This window comes from Protopterus annectens, chromosome 2.part1 (genome assembly GCF_019279795.1).
Source record: "Protopterus annectens isolate FY-2018-M chromosome 2.part1, PAN1.0, whole genome shotgun sequence".
Taxonomy (NCBI): Eukaryota; Metazoa; Chordata; order Ceratodontiformes; family Protopteridae; genus Protopterus; species Protopterus annectens.
Window position 1 is genome coordinate 1,246,370,846 of NC_056729.1, and position 19,678 is coordinate 1,246,390,523.

The 19,678-nt window shown below is 38.4% G+C and overlaps 1 protein-coding gene across 4 annotated transcripts in view; it reads right to left on the reverse strand.

The window, feature by feature from the left end:
• The window catches only part of SEMA5B (semaphorin 5B), a 3,270,261-nt gene that overhangs the window by 50,162 nt on the left and 3,200,421 nt on the right, over nucleotides 1–19,678 (reverse strand). For all 4 annotated transcript variants that reach the window (XM_044062778.1, XM_044062776.1, XM_044062777.1 and 1 more), the window contains one exon: nucleotides 6,492–6,536. In XM_044062778.1, coding sequence (XP_043918713.1) covers nucleotides 6,492–6,536 — 45 coding nt within the window. The remainder of the gene's footprint in view (nucleotides 1–6,491; nucleotides 6,537–19,678) is intronic.

Consider the following 19,678-nt stretch of genomic DNA (forward strand, 5'->3'; position numbering starts at 1 on the left):
GTATTAGTGTTCCTACTGTGTGAACTGTCTGACATACTGTATCTATCTCTATGTCATTTGCATTGTATCTATCTCCTTTGCTCTCTTTAAATATTATTGTAATGCTACTACTATTATTAATTTTATTATTGTGGAGCTTTTCCCCCCGGGCTTCCGCTGAAAATGGACATGTATCCAGTCCAGAGGCTCCTAGCAACCACTTAAATCTCCATGGGTTTACTCAAACCATATCGTCCCCCACTAGGTATAACAAAAATAAAGACAAAGGTAGTATCCTAGATTGGATCCTGATCAATGGTGACCCGCAGATGCCCCATTCAGGCACACTACCTGATGACCTCAGTGATCATTGCCTCATTTACATTATCAAATTCAAAGCTGAGTTCACCCATCACCACACCTATAAAGGGACACGAAACAGAAAAAACTTTAACCTAGATAACTTTCTACAAGACATAAAAGCTACCAACTGGTCTGAACTTAAAGGACTGTCACTAGATGAGGCTGTGGCCTTGTTTAACACTAAATTCCTCAATATCCTTAACTCCCATGCCCCTACTTGCACCATCCATGCCAAAAGATGAACTGCTCCATGGCTAACTAAACTCACAAAATCTAAAATGTCCGATAGGAATAAGGCCTGGTCCACTTGACATAATACTAGAGACCCTATAGATCTAATCAGATACCGTCAAATAAGGAATGACACTAAAAAATCTATCATAGCAGACAAAAAAACACTACTACCGCCTACAACAAAAGCATCAAAATAAACCCCAAAAGTTCTGGGCTAGACTAAATAACCTCCTCCACCCAGATTGTACTACCACTCCCACCCCATCAGTTGCTCTTGATGAAACACCAGTGGTTATTGTGAACACACTTAATAGCTTCTTTACAGAAAATAACCAGGCACTAGCCACCCAACAATTGACTACCAAGACTAACCCCCCCCTCACTCAGTCCCCCCCAGCCCCACCGAAAATAACAAATCTGATAGCTCAAAGCCTCCTGTAACCCACTTCTCCTTCAGCTTCCAACCTATCTCTACTACCCTTATATGAACCCTTCTTTAAAAACATAAACCCACTTCCCTAGCAGCAGATTACCTCCCAGCTGAATTCCTGCAACTAGCTGCTGATGCCATCGCCATCCCAGTCTCTATCCTCATTAATAGATCCATTTCCGAGGTAACCATTCCATCCATCTGGAAAATTTCACTTGCAATACCCCTACATAAAGGAGGTAGTTCCACAGAATTGTCCAACTACAGGCCCGCAGCCATTCTCTCACCTCTAGCAAAACTCTTGGAAAAGTGTGACCACATAAAACATATGGACTACCTCAACCACAATAAACTTCTTACAGAGTCCCAGCATGGTTTCAGACCACACCATAGCACCACACCAGCCCTCTTATCATTCAGCAATGTCATCAATCTTAATCACAACAACAACATGCTATCATCTGCTCTCTTTCTGGACCTCTCTAAGGCCTTTGATATGATCAACCATCATCTTCTGCTTAATACCTTGAAAGCTGTCCTGGAGGATCACTCTCTACAATGGTTTCAGTCCTATCTATGGGGTAGATAGCAGGCTGTCCTATGGCAGGACAAACTGTCATCACATCTCCCAGTCTCCTTAGGAGTCCCTCAGGGCTCCATTCTTGGTCCCCTCCTCTTCTCTATCTTCATAAATTACATTCATACTACTATCCCAAAGGCACAATGTATTCAATATGCCAACAATTCCATGTTGATTTGCTCTTCCACCTCACCAGCCAATCTGATAACCCTAACCCAGAATACTTTTAACAGTATAGAAAACTGGCTAACCGATAGACAACTTCTCTTGAATCCCAACAAAACCAAGCTGCTGCTTTTCTCTCCCACCTCTAGATTTACTCTTCCTTTATTTACTATTAAGTCTAACAATGGAACAATCATCTCTCCTGACAACCAAATGAAGCTCCTTGGAGTTATCATAGATGCTAACCTCAAATTTGATGCACACATAGACCATATGATTAAGTCCATCAACAAAAAAAATGGGATCCCTGTATAAGGTCAAACCTTTTCTAACCCATTATGCTAGGTGTGCTATTGCCCAAAACCATCTCCTCTCTACTCTCCTATATGCCTCACCTATATTTTCAAATCTCTCTAAAGCTAACCTCGGCAAATTATCTGCCTTTTACTACCATATAGCTAGATTTGCCACTAGTATGGCATACAGGACACACCACTCTAAATACCTAACTGAACTTGTCTGGCTGGAATTTCCTTCCATACTTAAGCTTAACCAGCTCACAGTAGCTCACAAAATACTTAACCATCCGGACAAAACCCCAAGCCTTAAGAGTATTATTAGCCCATATAACCCTATCAGGCCACTTCGTTCGTCCAACAAGCTATCAGTCCAAAAACTAAAATCCAAAAATACAGCAGGTGATTCCCTGTTTGCTAACTGGGTGGGTAAAACTTGGAACCTTCTTCCTGCAAACCTTACCCAAGAACTCTCTCTTCCACTATTTAAAAAAGGCCTAAAAAAATACTTACGAGCTAACTGGGCTCTGTCCATGCCTAAACCCTGACGAACTCATTTTAACATTTATGGCCTTTTCTTAGCTAGTAGACCATCAGCAAGCAGATACTCCACCCATCTGATGTGTTATATCTTAATGTACAGTTATGCCTCCTGAGTCTAACATTTCTCTATACGGTTGTTGCCGTAATGTGCTCTAAATTTGTGTACTGATCCTAATTCATCTCTCACGTTAACTTTCTGCATATGTATTAGTGTTCCTACTGTGTGAACTGTCTGACATACTGTATCTATCTCTATGTCCTTTGCATTGTATCTATCTCCTTTGCTCTCTTTAAATATTATTGTAATGCTACTACTATTATTAATTTTATTATTGCGGAGCGCCCCCCCCCGGGCCTCCGCTGAAAATGGGCATGTATCCAGTCGGACTATCCTGGTCAACAAATGTAAAATAATAATAATAAAAAAAAAAAAATATATATATATATATATATATATATATATATATATATATGTGTGTGTGTGTGTGTATTTGTGTATTTATGTATATATGTATATATACCCACACACACACACACACACACACTACTACCACCCCCCAGATCACAGTGACTTGAATTAGACAAACTACATGTTACCCTTCTCTTCAAGCTGTTGGAACTTTGGTGGTAGAAATCAAGGGTGTAGGAGTAGAACTGCCCCCCCCCCCACACACACACACACGCACACACCCGCACACATCCATGTGTTGGGGGGTTATCCCCCTGCATAAACTATGTACACTGAAATTTTAATTACTTAAATGCATCACCACAGTCTATTAGGTAGTGTTAACATCATACTTGGTGGATTGTTGGTGATACACTAAAGATCAGTCAGCTAAGGCAGACCGCATTTTCCTGACATGTATAGAGATAAGCAAGAATTTTACTCTGATTAGAGGGCAGACTGACCTTGACAAAGTCTGAGAAATCATGCGGTAGAGAAACTGCATCTAATAGGACATGCCACATAAAATATCTATTTTTAGTGTAAAAGAGCTACGTACAATCACATCAAATATAATGGTATCTTTTGTTTCATTTCTCTATATATGTTGTTTATGAAATGATATTAAGCTACATATCAAGTGTCTGATGAATTAAGGAAACCCTAACTCTGCTCCATATATAAAGTAAAACTCTTACCCTGTACTGTACGTAATGTTATCCAGTTATTTTTATCCAAATAACATTACCTGGATGTTTAGTAGCCAGACACCCTTCAGTTTCAAAAAATACAGGTAGATGTTAACTGTCTTACTAGCTCTGTGATGTAACGACTGTCAGTCATTGAACTGCCTTCTTTTACATCTAACAAGAATGTGAGGGAGCATCTGAGTGACAAGCTTTGTACTCAAACTCTCCTTTACTTGCAATGCTTTTTAACCTCTTTAGCACTGAACAAATTTTAATCTGACCATGCAAGACTTTTACAAGCCCGCAGTATGCAAACACCAGAGTAATTCTGCTAAAAAAGTACTGACTCTTGCTTTTGTGGAGATGCAAAATGTCAGTGTATCACAGTACTATCACTATAACGAAATGAAGGAAAAATGTTATTTATAAAGTCTAAGTGGTATCCTATCAATGGGACCCAAACTGTACTTTAGGAAGAGGAAAACAAGAATGAAAAAAGAAAATCATGTCAGTAAGGCCATCACTATGATGGCCATTTTCTGCTATAAGAATTTAAATAGAGTGATTCTAATTTATTAGCATTCAATAAAATATCAAGACACAAGACAAATGCATTCGTCTCAGTTTTGGATGGAGTTTTCCTGATTTTATTTCACTGTACTGCATGTCAAATAAGTAATTGATACGAACTAGGTTGTGAAAGAAAAGGAACCCTAGTGTTCTTTTTCATTTGCATGTAAAATAAAGGGAAATAAATGTTCTTCTTTCGGCTTTTCCTGGTTAGGGGTCGCCACAGCAGTACTCCAGTCTGCTAATGATTGGCAGTATTTTTTTTACAGGTGCCGAGGTGCCAGCTCGACACCCAACCTTCAAGGAAGGCACGCCCATTCTACACATCTTTCGAAATAAATACATATGAATAATGTAACCCATATATAATTTTCATGTAACATGGGTACTGTTCCTCCACCCTACAAATGTAACTGAATAAATCTGCGCTGAACCAGTCTCTTCACAAAACGTTTATGGTTGGGCGTCATATTATATGTGGTACAGTTCCAAATCCTACAACTTGGCACTGCATGGAGGAGGAACAGACATAACATATCATTTGTTGGGTCCCACATTAGGTTAGTGCTGCATATGGCACAGTTCAGTGCCACCTTAGTATGACCAAGAACTATCACTGCAGGACCCCTCATGTTAGGATGATACACAGACGATACTGATATGCGTGGGGCTATGCTTACTAATACATATGGTAGGAGAGCTCCTAAAACAGAAGTAATTGTTGTTTGTCTTTCGGCTTTTTCCCTTTAAGGGGTCTCCACAGCGGAACTCCTGTCCACTAATGATTTGCAGTAGATTTTTATGAAATGCCAAGGTGCCAGCTCGATGCCCAACCTTCAACGAAGGCATGCCCATTTACGCACGCATGTCTTTCGAACGCTACCCAACTGCGGGGAGGACATGCAGACGCCACACAGAAGGCACTCCCCCAAGCCAAGCCGAGAATCGAACGGGAGAACCTCTTGCTGTGAGGTAACAACACTACCGCCATACCACCACGGCTCTAAAACAGAAGTAATTAATGTCTATAAATCCCTCCATTTAAAAACATTGTGTTTTTCAAATCTGTTTAAAGTTGCTATGTCACATACATTTTTACTTGACAGAACCTCACTCATGAAATAAAAATCACTGGTTAAAATAATATTCCCTGGTCTGATCCCACCTTAACTTCCTCCTTACTACATGTAATATGCAGTTCTTTAGGGATAGTGGGATACTGTTCTGCAGGCCTAGACTATTGAGATGTATGCTGTCTGCTTTTTACCTACACATTTTGGTGATGGACAGTGGCACGTTTGCATCAAATGTCAAAACTGGTGGAAGTGGTTCATATATTTTACTTGTTGATGTCTGTCATCTACCACTCCTTTCCTAAGTAAGATAATAAGATATGAACAACTGTACGGAGCACGGCATAATAAAGACATCTTAACAAAATGTCAGTCAATCTGCGATGTCTCGTCAGTGCATAACACAGACGCATTAATGCTTTCAATATGCTTTAACTGTGTCTTACAGAAATTAACACAAGATGCACAACTTGTTCTGTGCTAATTAGACTGAGTTCTGGAAGTGGGGGTCCAGGATATACAATAACATACCTAAGTGTAATCTGTTTCTAAGCAGCTGTGCTTTCTCTGTAGGTGTATGCACTCTAACGTCTTCCTATCTCAGTGGGCCTAGCTCTGTTACTTATCTCTTCTCTGTTTTAACTCAGAGATGGCTTCACACTCATTTTCCAGATTTGTTATGCAACATAAATCTTGATTAAATGGAGCTCCATGAATTCAACGTCCCCATGAGTCAGAATTATACATTAAACCAAGAGAAATCAAACAAGCATACTCAACTCAGCATGTTGCCCATATCTCCATGAATTCCCCTTCCTTGTGTGCCAGAATTACATTGCATAGTAAAGGGACTCATATATGCATACTATGAATGTTTAGCAGGTGAGAGAATACAATCATCCAAGCTTGGAGAGAACAGATTCGCACAAAAGGAATACCCTTGGAATTTAAGGATGATGAGAAAGAATCTATTATCACTACTGCAATGTTTAGTTTAGGAAGTATTCACAAAAATATCTGTTTCTGTTCCTAAACTCAAAGTTCATAGTGGTTAGCTTAAATTAAACACAAAAAGAAGCACAGAAAGAGAAAAAATTAGGGAACAGCCCAAACTTACTTACCGGCACAGTTTGAATCGCTGTCAACACTCGAAGCTGGTAATATTACTATAACAAAGAGAAACAGAGGAATACTGTAAGTTAAATGTGCCATTCATACAAAAAAAATGGTCATTGAAATATTTTGTTGCATGACATGAAAGCTTACTTCTCAACCACTTTGCTCAATAAACCTGGACAAAGTAAAAATTAATGAGAGGACAAAGACCCCAAATTAGGGACTTATTTAAATATTACTCTGCTCGAATTAAAAAAGTTAATAGAACAGGTCTTGCATCAGCACAGATTTTCAGAAGTATAAGAAATATAAAATTCTAATGTCTGGCACTGCTCACTTACTATAATCTTTAGTAATACACCAGATCAAATATGCTACGAGGGACAGGGCAAAAATACGAGCTACAATCAAGGGCATTCTGCAAAATCAGGGACAGTTAATAGGTATGCATAAAAGTGGTAAATGAATTAGGAGAGGATTGTTTAAAGTAATTCTGTACTATTCACACTGGCCCCACAATATTAAGTACAACTGCCTAACAGATTACTATAACAGTGTATCCGAGAGCAGATTACTATAACAGTGCATCTGACAGCATATTCTGTTGTTGTTCGACACTATTTATGCATAACATTTTTTTAATATCTACCACACATTCTTGTGTGGATGTGACCTGTCAACCATTTTCTCTTTGAAAAAATGCTTTCTTATACTTACTTACATCAACCTCAACCTACATTCCATTAATCGGCTGCTCTTTTCCTCACCTGTCTACTCTCTCCTTTCTTTTCCCCCTATAAATCCACCAAACTGTTCTATAACCTTCCTCCCCCTTTCTCTTACCCCTGTTTCACTCATCAGCCGCTAACCTACATAGACTAATTTTTCATTACATACTGCTACAGTACTTGTATATTCTCTTTCTCCTTACTACTAAAGTCCCTTGATCTTTTCTCTGCAGTTTGTTTTAGTTATGAACCAGTACAAGAATGTTTTTAGTCTGCCATAGAAATATTTGTTCAGTTAATATACCGTGTATAATTCCACATATGCAATGGTGCTCTTCTAGTTGCCTGTTTACAATGGGAACATGTTCCACCACAGGGTGCAGAATATCATGTAAGGCATGTATGTCTAGCTTATAAGTGTTCTATCTATTGTGCTTAGGTTGTTTACTTCATTTCTGTTATCTGTAACTTTGATTTTCCATTTACGTTTCTTATTTACATTCTACTGTAAGGTGTTTCTTTTTGGCTTTGTATTTCAATTATTTCATGGGCTTTATACTATATATGTGCACAATGTTTTATAATTTGGCACCTGTGTCACTGCTGAAAACAGTCCATGGATCAGCCCACCCAACCAGTTAACAAATGCAAATAAATAAATAAATCCCATCATGCATTTCACTTAGTGCACATATACTCACATCATATCCTTATGCTTCTTCAGTGCCACAGTGTAAACAAGGGATGGCTCCCTTAGCTTCTCCCTAAAGGTCATTCCCTTCACCATCCTAGTCACCTTACTCTGCACCCTGATTAGCTCAGTTACCCCCTTTTCACTATAAGGCTTCCAGAAACAATATTTCAGCTGTAGCTTAAACAGTGCCTGGTTATTCTATTGCCTTCTTCACTCTGGACTCCATTGTCAAGACATGTATACCAGCATCTGCTCTAGCCATGAAGCCATCTAATGTATGACAATTTATTACATTGGGGAGTTCATTCCATTGTGCTAAGCCAGGTTCAGTGAAAGCCCATTTCCTCATGGACGGAGTGTTGTCAGAGCAGAACAATGCTACTTTCCAGACATTTTTGCAAAAATGACTTGGACTCAGCAGTACCATTGATAGAGTGGGAAGAAGCAGACAACTGCCCCAGATGCAGTGTTAGCCATCCAGCCACATCTCAATTCCCAAATGCTCTTTACTGTGGTACTGCTTTTAAACGCTGGTATTGCATTTGGGTTCCTGTCAGAACGAAGACGCATTATGTCGAAAGCATCTTCGTCGAACTGTAAATATCGAAAATGCAAAATTACGAAGCAGCTTTTAAGCAAATTCTTTCCCTGGGAAAGAAGTCGCTTGGCCACTTCCGTCACTTTGCCATTTTTGGCACTGTAGTGCGATCTCAGAGTTGGTATATTTAAGTAAGGGGATGTGGGAGACTTAAAATAGTGTTTAGTGTGTTTTTTTTTTTTTTTTTTTGGGAACAGCAAATTTTTTTCCTGGGAAAAAAATTTGCTGTTCTGGCTGTTCGCTATTTTTTTTTTCATTCTTTTGTGGTCGATATAACAGCGTTCAATCTTTTGCTCGTTTGCTGTTATAATATTGACCCTAGCATTTTTGGTCAAAGCTGAGCATTGTGACGCTGTGTGTGTGTGGTTTAAACTGTAGCAACTGCTAGCTTTTGCTATAGTTTAAAAGTTAAAAAAAGATATTTTTTTTCACTGAAACCTGAACGCTGTAGTGCTTCTTGCAGGGAATAAACTGTAGCAACTGCTTGCTACATTTGTAGCAAGCAGTTTACTAGAGTTTAAAAGAGAAAATATATGTTTCTTTATTTAAAAACCTAAAACCTGTGCTCTGTAGTGCTCCATGCAAGGTATAACTTTTTTTTTTAAACTAATATCTGAGTGCTGTAGCATTCGGTACAGGGTATAGACTGTTTCAACCATTTTGCTGCAGTTTAAAAGAAAAAAAGCATTTTTTACTAAAATGAGGTGAAGGAGAGTTGAGGGCAGGATGTTGAAACAGGACCAGACCAGCTGGGGAAGGTGGGTGGGTGGGTGGGGGGTTATCATGTATTTGGCTACCTGCCTGGTGTGCCAGTAGAAGAAGCAGACTTTTTCTTTTTCGCGCTTCACTTGAAGGGGGAACAGGGGGTGGGGGGCAGCACACAAATTGGGTACTTTCTACAGAAAGCTATCCTAATTGGCATCCTACAGTTTTGCAGAGGCCCCCCTTTTTTCTTTGGGTCTATATCATATGAGCAAATCGCACAAATTGCGAACGCTCATAATATCGAACATATTGGACCTCAACTTCCTATTAGGAGGGGCTGCACCCCCCCCCCCACACACATACACCACTAAATATATATTCTAACTCTGAGATCGCACTGCAGTGAGGAAGGGGAAAATATCCCATTATTCGCTGTACCTCAATCTCAGAAAAAGCACTTCAGGTCCAGTACGTTTGATATTATGAGCGTTCGCAATTTGTGTGATTCGCTCATATGATATAGACCCTTTGTTTTTTTTTTTGCTCTACATGTGAGCTGAGGAGGGGGGTTGTGTACTGGCATAGGATGCTGGTTGAGCCAGCTTTGTTTCTGTGACCTAGTATAATAATTTTCACCAGAATGCTGAATAAAATTTTATCTTGGCTAGTTACTAGTTAGCAATGAAATCTCTTTTAAGGTCCATACTACTAGCCTCTCTAGGTCAATCTTCAGGCTTTCAATTCATATGCCATTAGTCCCCACCATTAAATCCTCTGTCATCTGCAAAAGAGACCAAGCCTCTATTACATGTATGCCTTGCATCAAGTCAGATACCGAAGTGATGATCACCCCTCCCGCCAGCTATTTGGCCCATTTGTTCACCATCACTGGAACAAGATTCAGCTGGGACACACCACCATTCAAGCAACCATTAGAGGTGGTTTGAGTTTATTTTTTCCCTTTTATAGCCCTTTTCCCCAAAGCATACTCAGCTAAGCATGGGTGGGGGGGATGGGGACCATGCTGGTCATCCCTCACTTCTGTAAGGGATGTTGCCAGCAAGCATTCCTGTCCTCAACACTGAAGTATGGAAAGTGGATTCTCTGATCTCCACCAGAAAAACTGCACTTCTCTATGTGCTACCTGAGTTAATGCAACCCTCCCCTTACCTCCAGGACAGGTGAGTGAACTATGCATCTTTCCTCTCCCTCTCTGATTGACTCTTCCAGTGCTGAGGGGACTAATCAAACACTATTCACATTGGCTGCAGTTAGGACTCTAATCCACTGCATTATGGAGCAAGGCTTTTGGAAAACCACCTGTCATTACCATTTACTCCTGAGTTTCCTATTGTTAACTCTAACTGTGAAAATGCAAATCCCAGAACTATGAAAAACTCATAGTAAAACTAAAAGAGAATAACAAATGCTGATAATCACTGTTCTCTTTTAAAGTTATTTTTTGCAAGTGGTAAACCCCTGCACTCTTCAATGTGGTGGAGAGTGACCCTATTACCTATCTATACCAGCTATATACAGTATACATTCATGGACTAAAGCTAAATGCGAAAAAAAGCATTATTGTAGCGTCATCTATCTCAGGGAACTGCCACATTAACAATATGACCCTAAGAGTTGATCCAGTTGTTCAGGATTTGAGAACTTAGGTAAACAGTGACCTAACTTTTGACTAAAATGTTTCCATTGTTTTAAGAAAGTCCTTCTATATTGCACAACTTATAAACAAAGGCATTGTGTCTCTTTACTCAGCCCTCATTAGGCCAATTATTATAATACCCCCTTGGCATTTATCTGTCCAGATACATACAACAACTGGAATGTCCCCGAGGTACCTTACTAAAAGGATGCCAGACCTAAACAACATGTCTTATATTGACTGACGCAACGCAAAGCCCTATATATATATATATATATATATATATATATATATATATATATAGTCATTATAGTTGGTATTCTACAGAGTGCTACGATTTGAAAGATCAGCATAACAGTTTGGAGGGACAGGTATATCTATCAGAGGATGCTGCTAATTTGGAACAGATGACCCATCCAGAGAAAACAAAGTTCATCCTTGTACATATTCACGTACAACTAAGATATATGGATTGGAAACAGAAAATTTACTGCAGGACTACCCCCTATTCTACTAATGGACAGAGGCAGCTCCTAAATGTTTTAGCCCATGTATGGGTACCCTCAAATTATCTATGGTACAATTACAGTTATTCTCATAAGGGGTAATATATAATTATTAACCTTGGGATGGGTAAGGCCAATCTATAACCAAATGAGATAAGTTATTTCGAGCACAAAAAGGGAAAATTAGCTAGGCTCAAAATGGCCTGCAAGAGCAGCTAGTCTAGTACCTTTCTATGAACCTATGAACTACAAAATCACCTTTCATCAGGGAAAAGGGAATATTCTGAGACACATAAGTCCCCATTTTCGCACATTCAGTTTTCTCATTCTAGACAAATTACATTCATAGAATCTACTTCCCTGGTGACCAACTTATAGAACTGGATCAGGTTAGTATATAAGGAATGATCTACTTGCTGATAACCCCTACTAGAATTACATCTGAGCCCTGTAGGACTACTTCATCACTTTGCCCACCACTAAGTAAGGGTTCTTGGTATGATGTTTTTTGGACTGTTCCTTGCTCTGCTTTTTTACTGAGGTATTACAACCATTTTCTTCTAGTCCCCTGAGGTTATCCTTCCAAAGAAACCTCTAGGTTTGGTATATCAGGTATTTTAACAACCCTATCAGCCCATTTCAGGATGCTCGGCAGGATCCCATCTTGTCCTTGCACTTTGCCCTCCTGCAATAGTCAGGTCAATGCCTTTGCCACCTGCACTGCTGTTACCTCCTTATCCTCCTTGTAGCTCTCCCTTGCCTTTCCAATGTGTTTCCTCCATTCTGTCTCTCTGATGCCTTCCTTCCCAGTGTGTTCCCTCCATTCTACCTCTCTGATGTCTTCCTTCCCAACATGTTCCCTCCATTCTACCTCTCTGATGTCTTCCTTCCCAACGTGTTCCCTTCATTCTGTCTCTCTGATGTCTTCCTTCCCAATGGGTTCCCTCCATTCTACCTCTCTGATGTCTTCTTTCCCAATGTGTTCCCTTCATTCTGTCTCTCTGATGTCTTCCTTCCCAGTGTTTTCCCTCCATTCTGTCTCTCTGATGTCTTCCTTCTCAATGGGTTCCCTCCATTCTGTCTCTCTGATGTCTTCCTTCCCAACGTGTTCCCTCCATTCTACCTCTCTGATGTCTTCCTTCCCAACGTGTTCCCTCCATTCTACCTCTCTGATGTCTTCCTTCCCAACGTGTTCCCTCCATTCTACCTCTCTGATGTCTTCCTTCCCAACGTGTTCCCTCCATTCTACCTCTCTGATGTCTTCCTTCCCAACGTGTTCCCTTCATTCTGTCTCTCTGATGTCTTCCTTCCCAATGGGTTCCCTCCATTCTACCTCTCTGATGTCTTCCTTCCCAAAGTGTTCCCTCCATTCTACCGCTCTGATGTCTTCCTTCCTAATGTGTTCCCCTCCATGCTACCTCTCTGATGTTTACCTACCCAATGGGTTCCCTCCATTCTACCTCTCTGATGTCTTCCCATCCAACGTGTTCCCTCCATTCTGTCTCTCTGATGTCTTCCTTCTCAGTGGGTTCCCTCCATTCTACCTCTCTGTTTTCCTTCCCGTGTTCCCTCCATTCTACCTCTCTGATGTCTTCCTTCCCAATGTGTTCCCTCCATTCTCTCTCTGATGTCTTCCCTTCCAACGTGTTCCCTCCATTCTACCTCTCTGATGTCTTCCTTCCCAATGTGTTCCCCTCCATGCTACCTCTCTGATGTTTACCTACCCAATGTGTTCTCTCCATTCTACCTCTCTGATGTCTTCTGAGTACTGTTACTGGTTGACATTAATAAAAATTTGTTAAATTGTTTACATATTATGGATGTTATGTGCTTGCTATAAAGTTATACCACCATCGTCACATTTGGCACACTTTAGAAACAAAAGTGCTTCTGATGAAAAACTCCAGAGATGAATATGAAAATAAACAGCCACTAACATATTGACATGAAGATTCCAAGTGATGACTGGATTTCAGTAAATGTGTAAATATGAGAAAAGAATCAACTATCTAAATGACCATCAAGTCTAATATAACAACAGCACATCATACAGATGGTAGATGGTCCCATATAATTAATGTGATGTAGCTATACGATGCTCTTTACACCTCATTGTATGACAGCACATCATTTTATGTATGTGTTAACTGGCTAAGTGAACTGATCTTGGAATACTTTAAAACTATGACTTCGGCTATGAACAAGTGAAAAAGAAAATGCAGCAGTGAACATCCTGAAGGTGACTTAAGGCTATCTCTTATGAGAAATTTAAAATGACATTTAAGTAAGTGTTTGCATGTATAAGCAGTAATGCATGAGAAATTAATAAGAGCATAAAAGCAGTAAGTGGATGAGTACTGTATAAATTATAACCTAAACATTCAGATATGAGTGTGTAATGATTGGCACTGGGGAACTGAGAGCTCTTTCAGACAGTAACAGAGGGAACATGCACATTTATAAGATATTACTAGACAAACAGGTAAAGTCAGTCTGTGCAACAGTAGTAATAGTCTGGGGATGAATATCTGGCAAAGAGGTTAAGCAAAGTATATTGCAGTTTAGAGACCAAACAAGAATGTAGCACAAAACAGAGAAAAAGACAAAAAAAATTGTTCAAGTATCATTAAACCAGATACATTTAATTACTTCAAGTTACTATAGAGTGTCATCTTAAAGAAAAGTCTCATCTTCAGTGTAAGACATGTTTTACAGCATACATTGGTTGTTATTATCCAGTTAGAATTTTAAATTATCTAAAATAAAAACAAATCAAAAGGAAATGTGTCAATTTAAGCTAAAACATAATTGCAGTAAAATAAACATGTCAGTGTCGGCTTCCAAACAGAGTAACAATTTCATAAACACATAGCTCAAAATAGGTATTTTAGAGCTAGAATGTTATAACTGATGAATAGGCAGCCCTCCTGAATAATTAGTTAGATATTTTGGCATGATGAGCCAAATTATATGGCGATTTAGTTCAGCACTCCCTTACTGCGATGCTTTTTTTTCCCCTTCTGGAAACCTTACAAAGCAATGACGTCAGGTGGGTGTTGCTTGGCAGATCCTGCAGCTTTGCACATAACTATTTTTTTTCATAAAATTAAATAATTATTATTGTTATTCGCTGTGTGTTGAAGTGTATGTAGCAGTAGCAGGGAGATGCAGTTACAGCTACAAAATGCATGAATGCTGCTTGGAATGCAAATAAAACATTTGTGGTGGTATATGACAATAACTGTGCAACTCATGATTTACAAGTGTGAGTCAATGTTGCAATGCTAATTTCATGAATCTTGCCTAGACAGCACCTCAGTCACACAAGCTGTGTGTAAAGACTTCTCACCTTCTCTTTCCCGATGATTTAAAAAAACACAGCTAACAAGTATTGACTTTATTAGCTAGTTGTGCTGATCTGATTACTCTTTTTTTGAATTGTGATCAACCATTAGGTACTATACATAGATGCAAATCAGCCTTGCGACTGTGTGTACCTCTTTAATACTGAGTTCAGCATAATTCTAAACTGCTAGGGTGACAAGGGTCATCAAGGAACATGACACAGTTTGGTACACAATTTGGGATGGATCTTGGAGGTAAGGTGCTATAGGCTCTGTTGTCCTGGGGATTGTTCTCCAACAATGCTGCTATGCATTGCCAGCTCTGTTGGTGCAAGGGACTATTCCCCAACTATGCTGATGGTGGCCCTGGTTTAAGCTATGAATCCAGGTGTAATAGAAACCAGCCAGGGCCAGCATCACAGCCTTGTTTTTCTGTTTGGGCAGTGATGACAGTAATGACTGTTATGTGCCTGGTGAAGGCTGTGAGATAACTATGCAAGCTGGCAACTATCTGAATGCAGTAAGAAGACAAACAGCCATACAATGAACCAGTCTGTAGTCTGAGAATGACTGCATCTGGTTCCTACTGCTCCTCTGGGGTACTAAGGCCTTCAGGAGGGCCAGTAGGCAGGTAACAGAAACCTCTAAATTAGTGACAGAAGGGTGATCTAGGAGCAGCAAGGGGATGGTAGAAAAACACACACTCTCACAGGGAGAAGTATTGTATTCATGACATGAAATGGTATGAATACATGCATACATTGTGTATTCTTGGTGAAAAATACCATACAAACTGCCTTCAGTGTGAAGCTGAACTTATCAAAGTTAATGTAGATTTACAGCACTGATGTTTTTATCAGTATTTTGTTCCATACCTGAAATGTACTCTTCTATGAAATACTTCTTCAAAAAGTTACCAATTTCACATCTGCATTTTTCAAGTAAATTTTCAGAGTCAACACAAAATTTTCTTCTGGATCAGAGATAAATACATTTTGATCTGAATATGAAAAAGCTGCTGTGTCTCAGATGATGTAAAATAAAAGAATGATTATTTAGAGAGACTGGAATCAAATTAGTGTTAAAAGTCAGTGAAAATGGCCAAAAAAAGAAGACCAAATCTTTAAGGCTCAGTCCATCTTCACAACTTCAGCCGCTCTTATCTTTTACCTCATATTTTCATCAAAACATTTTATTTATTTTTATTTTTGTGATAGAACCTCAGAAACAAAAGTCCATGTTTTGACCTGAAGGTGGACTTTAGAGTGAAAATGAAAGGTCCTTCTAGGTTGTAAAGTAATCGTTTCAGTCTAAGGGTGAAAAATGATGATGAAAATCATCACGTTCTGATGAATGATTGTGATGCGACCAATAATTTACTTATTTCATTCTATTCACATTTCGTTAACAACATTGGCAAACTGGATTCTAATTCATTTTCGGTAGAAGTCCATAGAGAAAAATTCCACACAGATACAGACTTTAAAAATAAGTGATATTACAAACAATACAAGAATGTCATGTTCAGTAGAAAAAAAAATAGTTATACACTGCAGAATATAGGACATATTATATTGACATGCGTTATAACAATACAACAGTTAGCAGAAAGATGAGAAATAAAAAATATGTGAAACAAGGAGAAAGCTCAGCCTATGAGATATAACATCATTACAATACATTTTCACAGCTTATTTTAAACTATGGGCTATTTATTGAAGTGTTTTCATTCTATATTTATTATTTATTTATCGACATTTGATTACCAGGAAAGTCCGACTAGGTAGAAGCCTGAGGCCCTGGGAGAAAAGCTTCAAATTATTACAAAACATTTTAAGAATAATAATTTTACAAATCTTCAAAAATAAAAGAAAAACATCTCCAGTTTAAATAATTATAAAGAATTAGACATAATATAAAAACACTGGTTAAGAATTTATACAAATTATATGACAATCATTTAATATTTAGAGAAACATTAGTTTGAACAGAAGTTAAAGGTAAGTTAGTCTAATGCAAACAAGAATTACATATATGAAGTGAGGGAAAAACAGGCTTATGGTATATTTAGAGAGAAAGTCAGGGAAGAGAATTTGATAGAAGTGAGGAAGTAAGTGAAGAAGGGAGAGTGTGAAGGTATAAAGAATGAAAAGGTACCTGTTCTCATTTAGGGATATAGTTTATCCTGGTTTAGAGCAAGAACAGAGACAGGTTTTAGCTAGGAAGTTTTTCAGAGTGGTTTTGAAAGACAGGAGGGAGGGTATTGACCTGATGGATACAGGTAGGGAGTTCCAATCCTTAGCAACCTTGTACGAGTACAGATGATGCCCAGTAGATTTCATAGGTTTGTAGACAGACAGGAATTTTTGGTCACTGGACTGCAATGACAGACTCAGAACATGGTTGTGCAGAATGGGTTTTAGTGGTGGACATGCAGATGGATGTTGGATTATTTTATAGGTGGTAAGAAGCTGTGTATATGTTAATTGATGAGGCAGTTCTAGCGCTATACAGTGGTGGGTTCTGAAAGGGGTATTTGCTGCAAATTTAGCAACTTTTTTATAGCAATGTTCAAGTTTTAATTTTTGTGAAGCTTGGAGGCTAGTAAGAATGGCAGCACCATATAGAAGTGTGGGGAGGAGATAGGTAGTAGCAAGTGAAGCTTTAGTTGCATCAGTGAGAAAGTTTTTGTTTTTGTAAAGTATCCCTAGTCTTTTATGTGTTTTTACCAGATAATAATTTTTTATAAAAAAAGTCTATGCTTTAAACTAAACTACCAAAGTATTTTTAATGGAGATTTTATTTTTCTCTTATACATGTGTCTGAAGGTCATGAGCAGGGATACCAATTTAAGATTTAAAAAAATGAAATTCCATTTTCATGACATGAATTCTGAGAATTTTAGCCGTGATTTAAAAGTGCAATTTCTTCTCCTTAGCTTGATTTTATTATAACTCACTAGTGATTGTGTACATACATAAATATACATACACAGACACAAACTAAAACAGATTATAAGCACAGAACACATAATGCAAGCTGACAGTATAATAAACAATAAAAATGAAAAAGGAATGCGTGTTGTGGGGAAAAAGTATTTTGGCCTAAAATGACAAATTCTATAAAAATCCAATTTTTCCAGTACTCATAATACTCCAAATTTGGACTTTATAAGTATTTTCCCTGGAAAGCGGAAACTCATTGTTGTCTTATAAAAGAACTGTCTGGTTTAATTTCTCCATATCTTTTGGGATTCTAAAAGTCAAAGTGTGATTAAAGTTCATGAAATTAGTATTGTTTCAGTCTTTGATGTTAGTCAAAAGTGGTCTTCGCAGCAATCGCAATGTGCCCAGAAGTGACTCCTGCAATTCATAAGGAGTTACAAACATTGCTAACATATCTAAATACAATTGTAAATTCTTTTTTATAAGACTCACTGCTCCTACAACTATTGGAACAGTCTGGGTATCCTTCTTTCACACTGCACTCATTTCTGCCTGTAAATCCTGGTACGTAAGGCACTGTTTCATAGGGTTTCATAGGTTAGTACTAGGCTAATTGCCCTTGTGAGCCATTGTAAGCCTAGCCAATTATCCCTTGTGAGACTCCAACCCTGCACCTTGTGTTTGTAAGGCAAACACCTTAACCATTAGGCCACCCTGGGTGTAAGAATTTCAGTGATCAATGCTACTTTTGTCTTCTTTTAATGAACTACTATATCTGATTTTTGTGCATCTGTTTTTTGAACATTAGGTAACGGGTAATCCCATGTGATATAAAGTTCAGCATTTTCAATAATGCTTTGTGGATCATGTTTCCAATGCTTCTCAGCTACTTCAGTATTACAGTGTTTGAACAATCCCCGATGCAACAGTCTTGATACATTATTATGCCTTTCAGTACGCAGTCCTTCTGCCATTAGTGTATCATACTTAACAAGACGTGCTACTGTTTCCAATTCTATTTTACAAAAACTGCATTTGTCTGTTTCTCCCACGTGTTTAATAGACTTTGTAAACCAAATGTACATAGTCCACTAGCCTGGGCTGCCAATATTAACCTTTCGTCTTTTGGTTTAAATTAATTTCTCCTTAACCATTCCTGTGTTCAGTCCTGATCAACATGAGGTTGTTCCAAGAGTTTTCTGTGCCTGTAATTATATTTATGCATTTTACACATTTCTTGCCTTTTCATCTGATCCTTCACCTTATAGTCTTTCTTTTGTTTTTGGCACATTCAGTTGCTGCCTGATTTTTATTTGCTTCAGGTTTGATATCCATTCCCACTTGACACCGATATGCTTCTGCTAAATTAAGCAGGGAAGTCATGTTAGACTTATTCTCCTCATGTTTTAAAAGTTTCACTATGTTTGGATCTTTTGAAGTCAGTAGATACATATGCAGTCCTACAACTGCAGATCTATACATGTAATCAATTTCGAGGAGGCCCATACCTCCTTCAGAATGGGTAATATATAATCTTGCTATACAACGATTTTTTATAAATTATTTGATAAGCATGAAGCATTTTTTTTTTGTTTTCCTGTCCAACTGATCCAATACATTTTGGGGCCAGTCAATTACTCCAAATCTGTAAGGTAGGACAGAAAGAGCAAATTGGCTTATAGCTTGGACTTTGTTCCTAGATGTCACAGCTGTTTTCAGTATTAATTTTAGTCTTCTAAAATATTCCTTACTAAGTTTTATTTGCTTTGTTCATGTTTTATGTTGATCCTTCATCAGTTCCCAAATATTTATACACTCCCTCTTGCTCGAGTTCTTTAGATCACATTTGTCTCCCAGATGGATATTTTCTTGGTGCTCCAGCTTTCCCACTTTAAAGGTTGCTTCTGCACATTTATCAAGACCAAATGATATTCTTACATCATCTGAGAAAGTTTTGACCACTTGTAGTTGTGCTTTCAGTTCCTCATCTGACGAGCTATATAGTTTTAAATCAT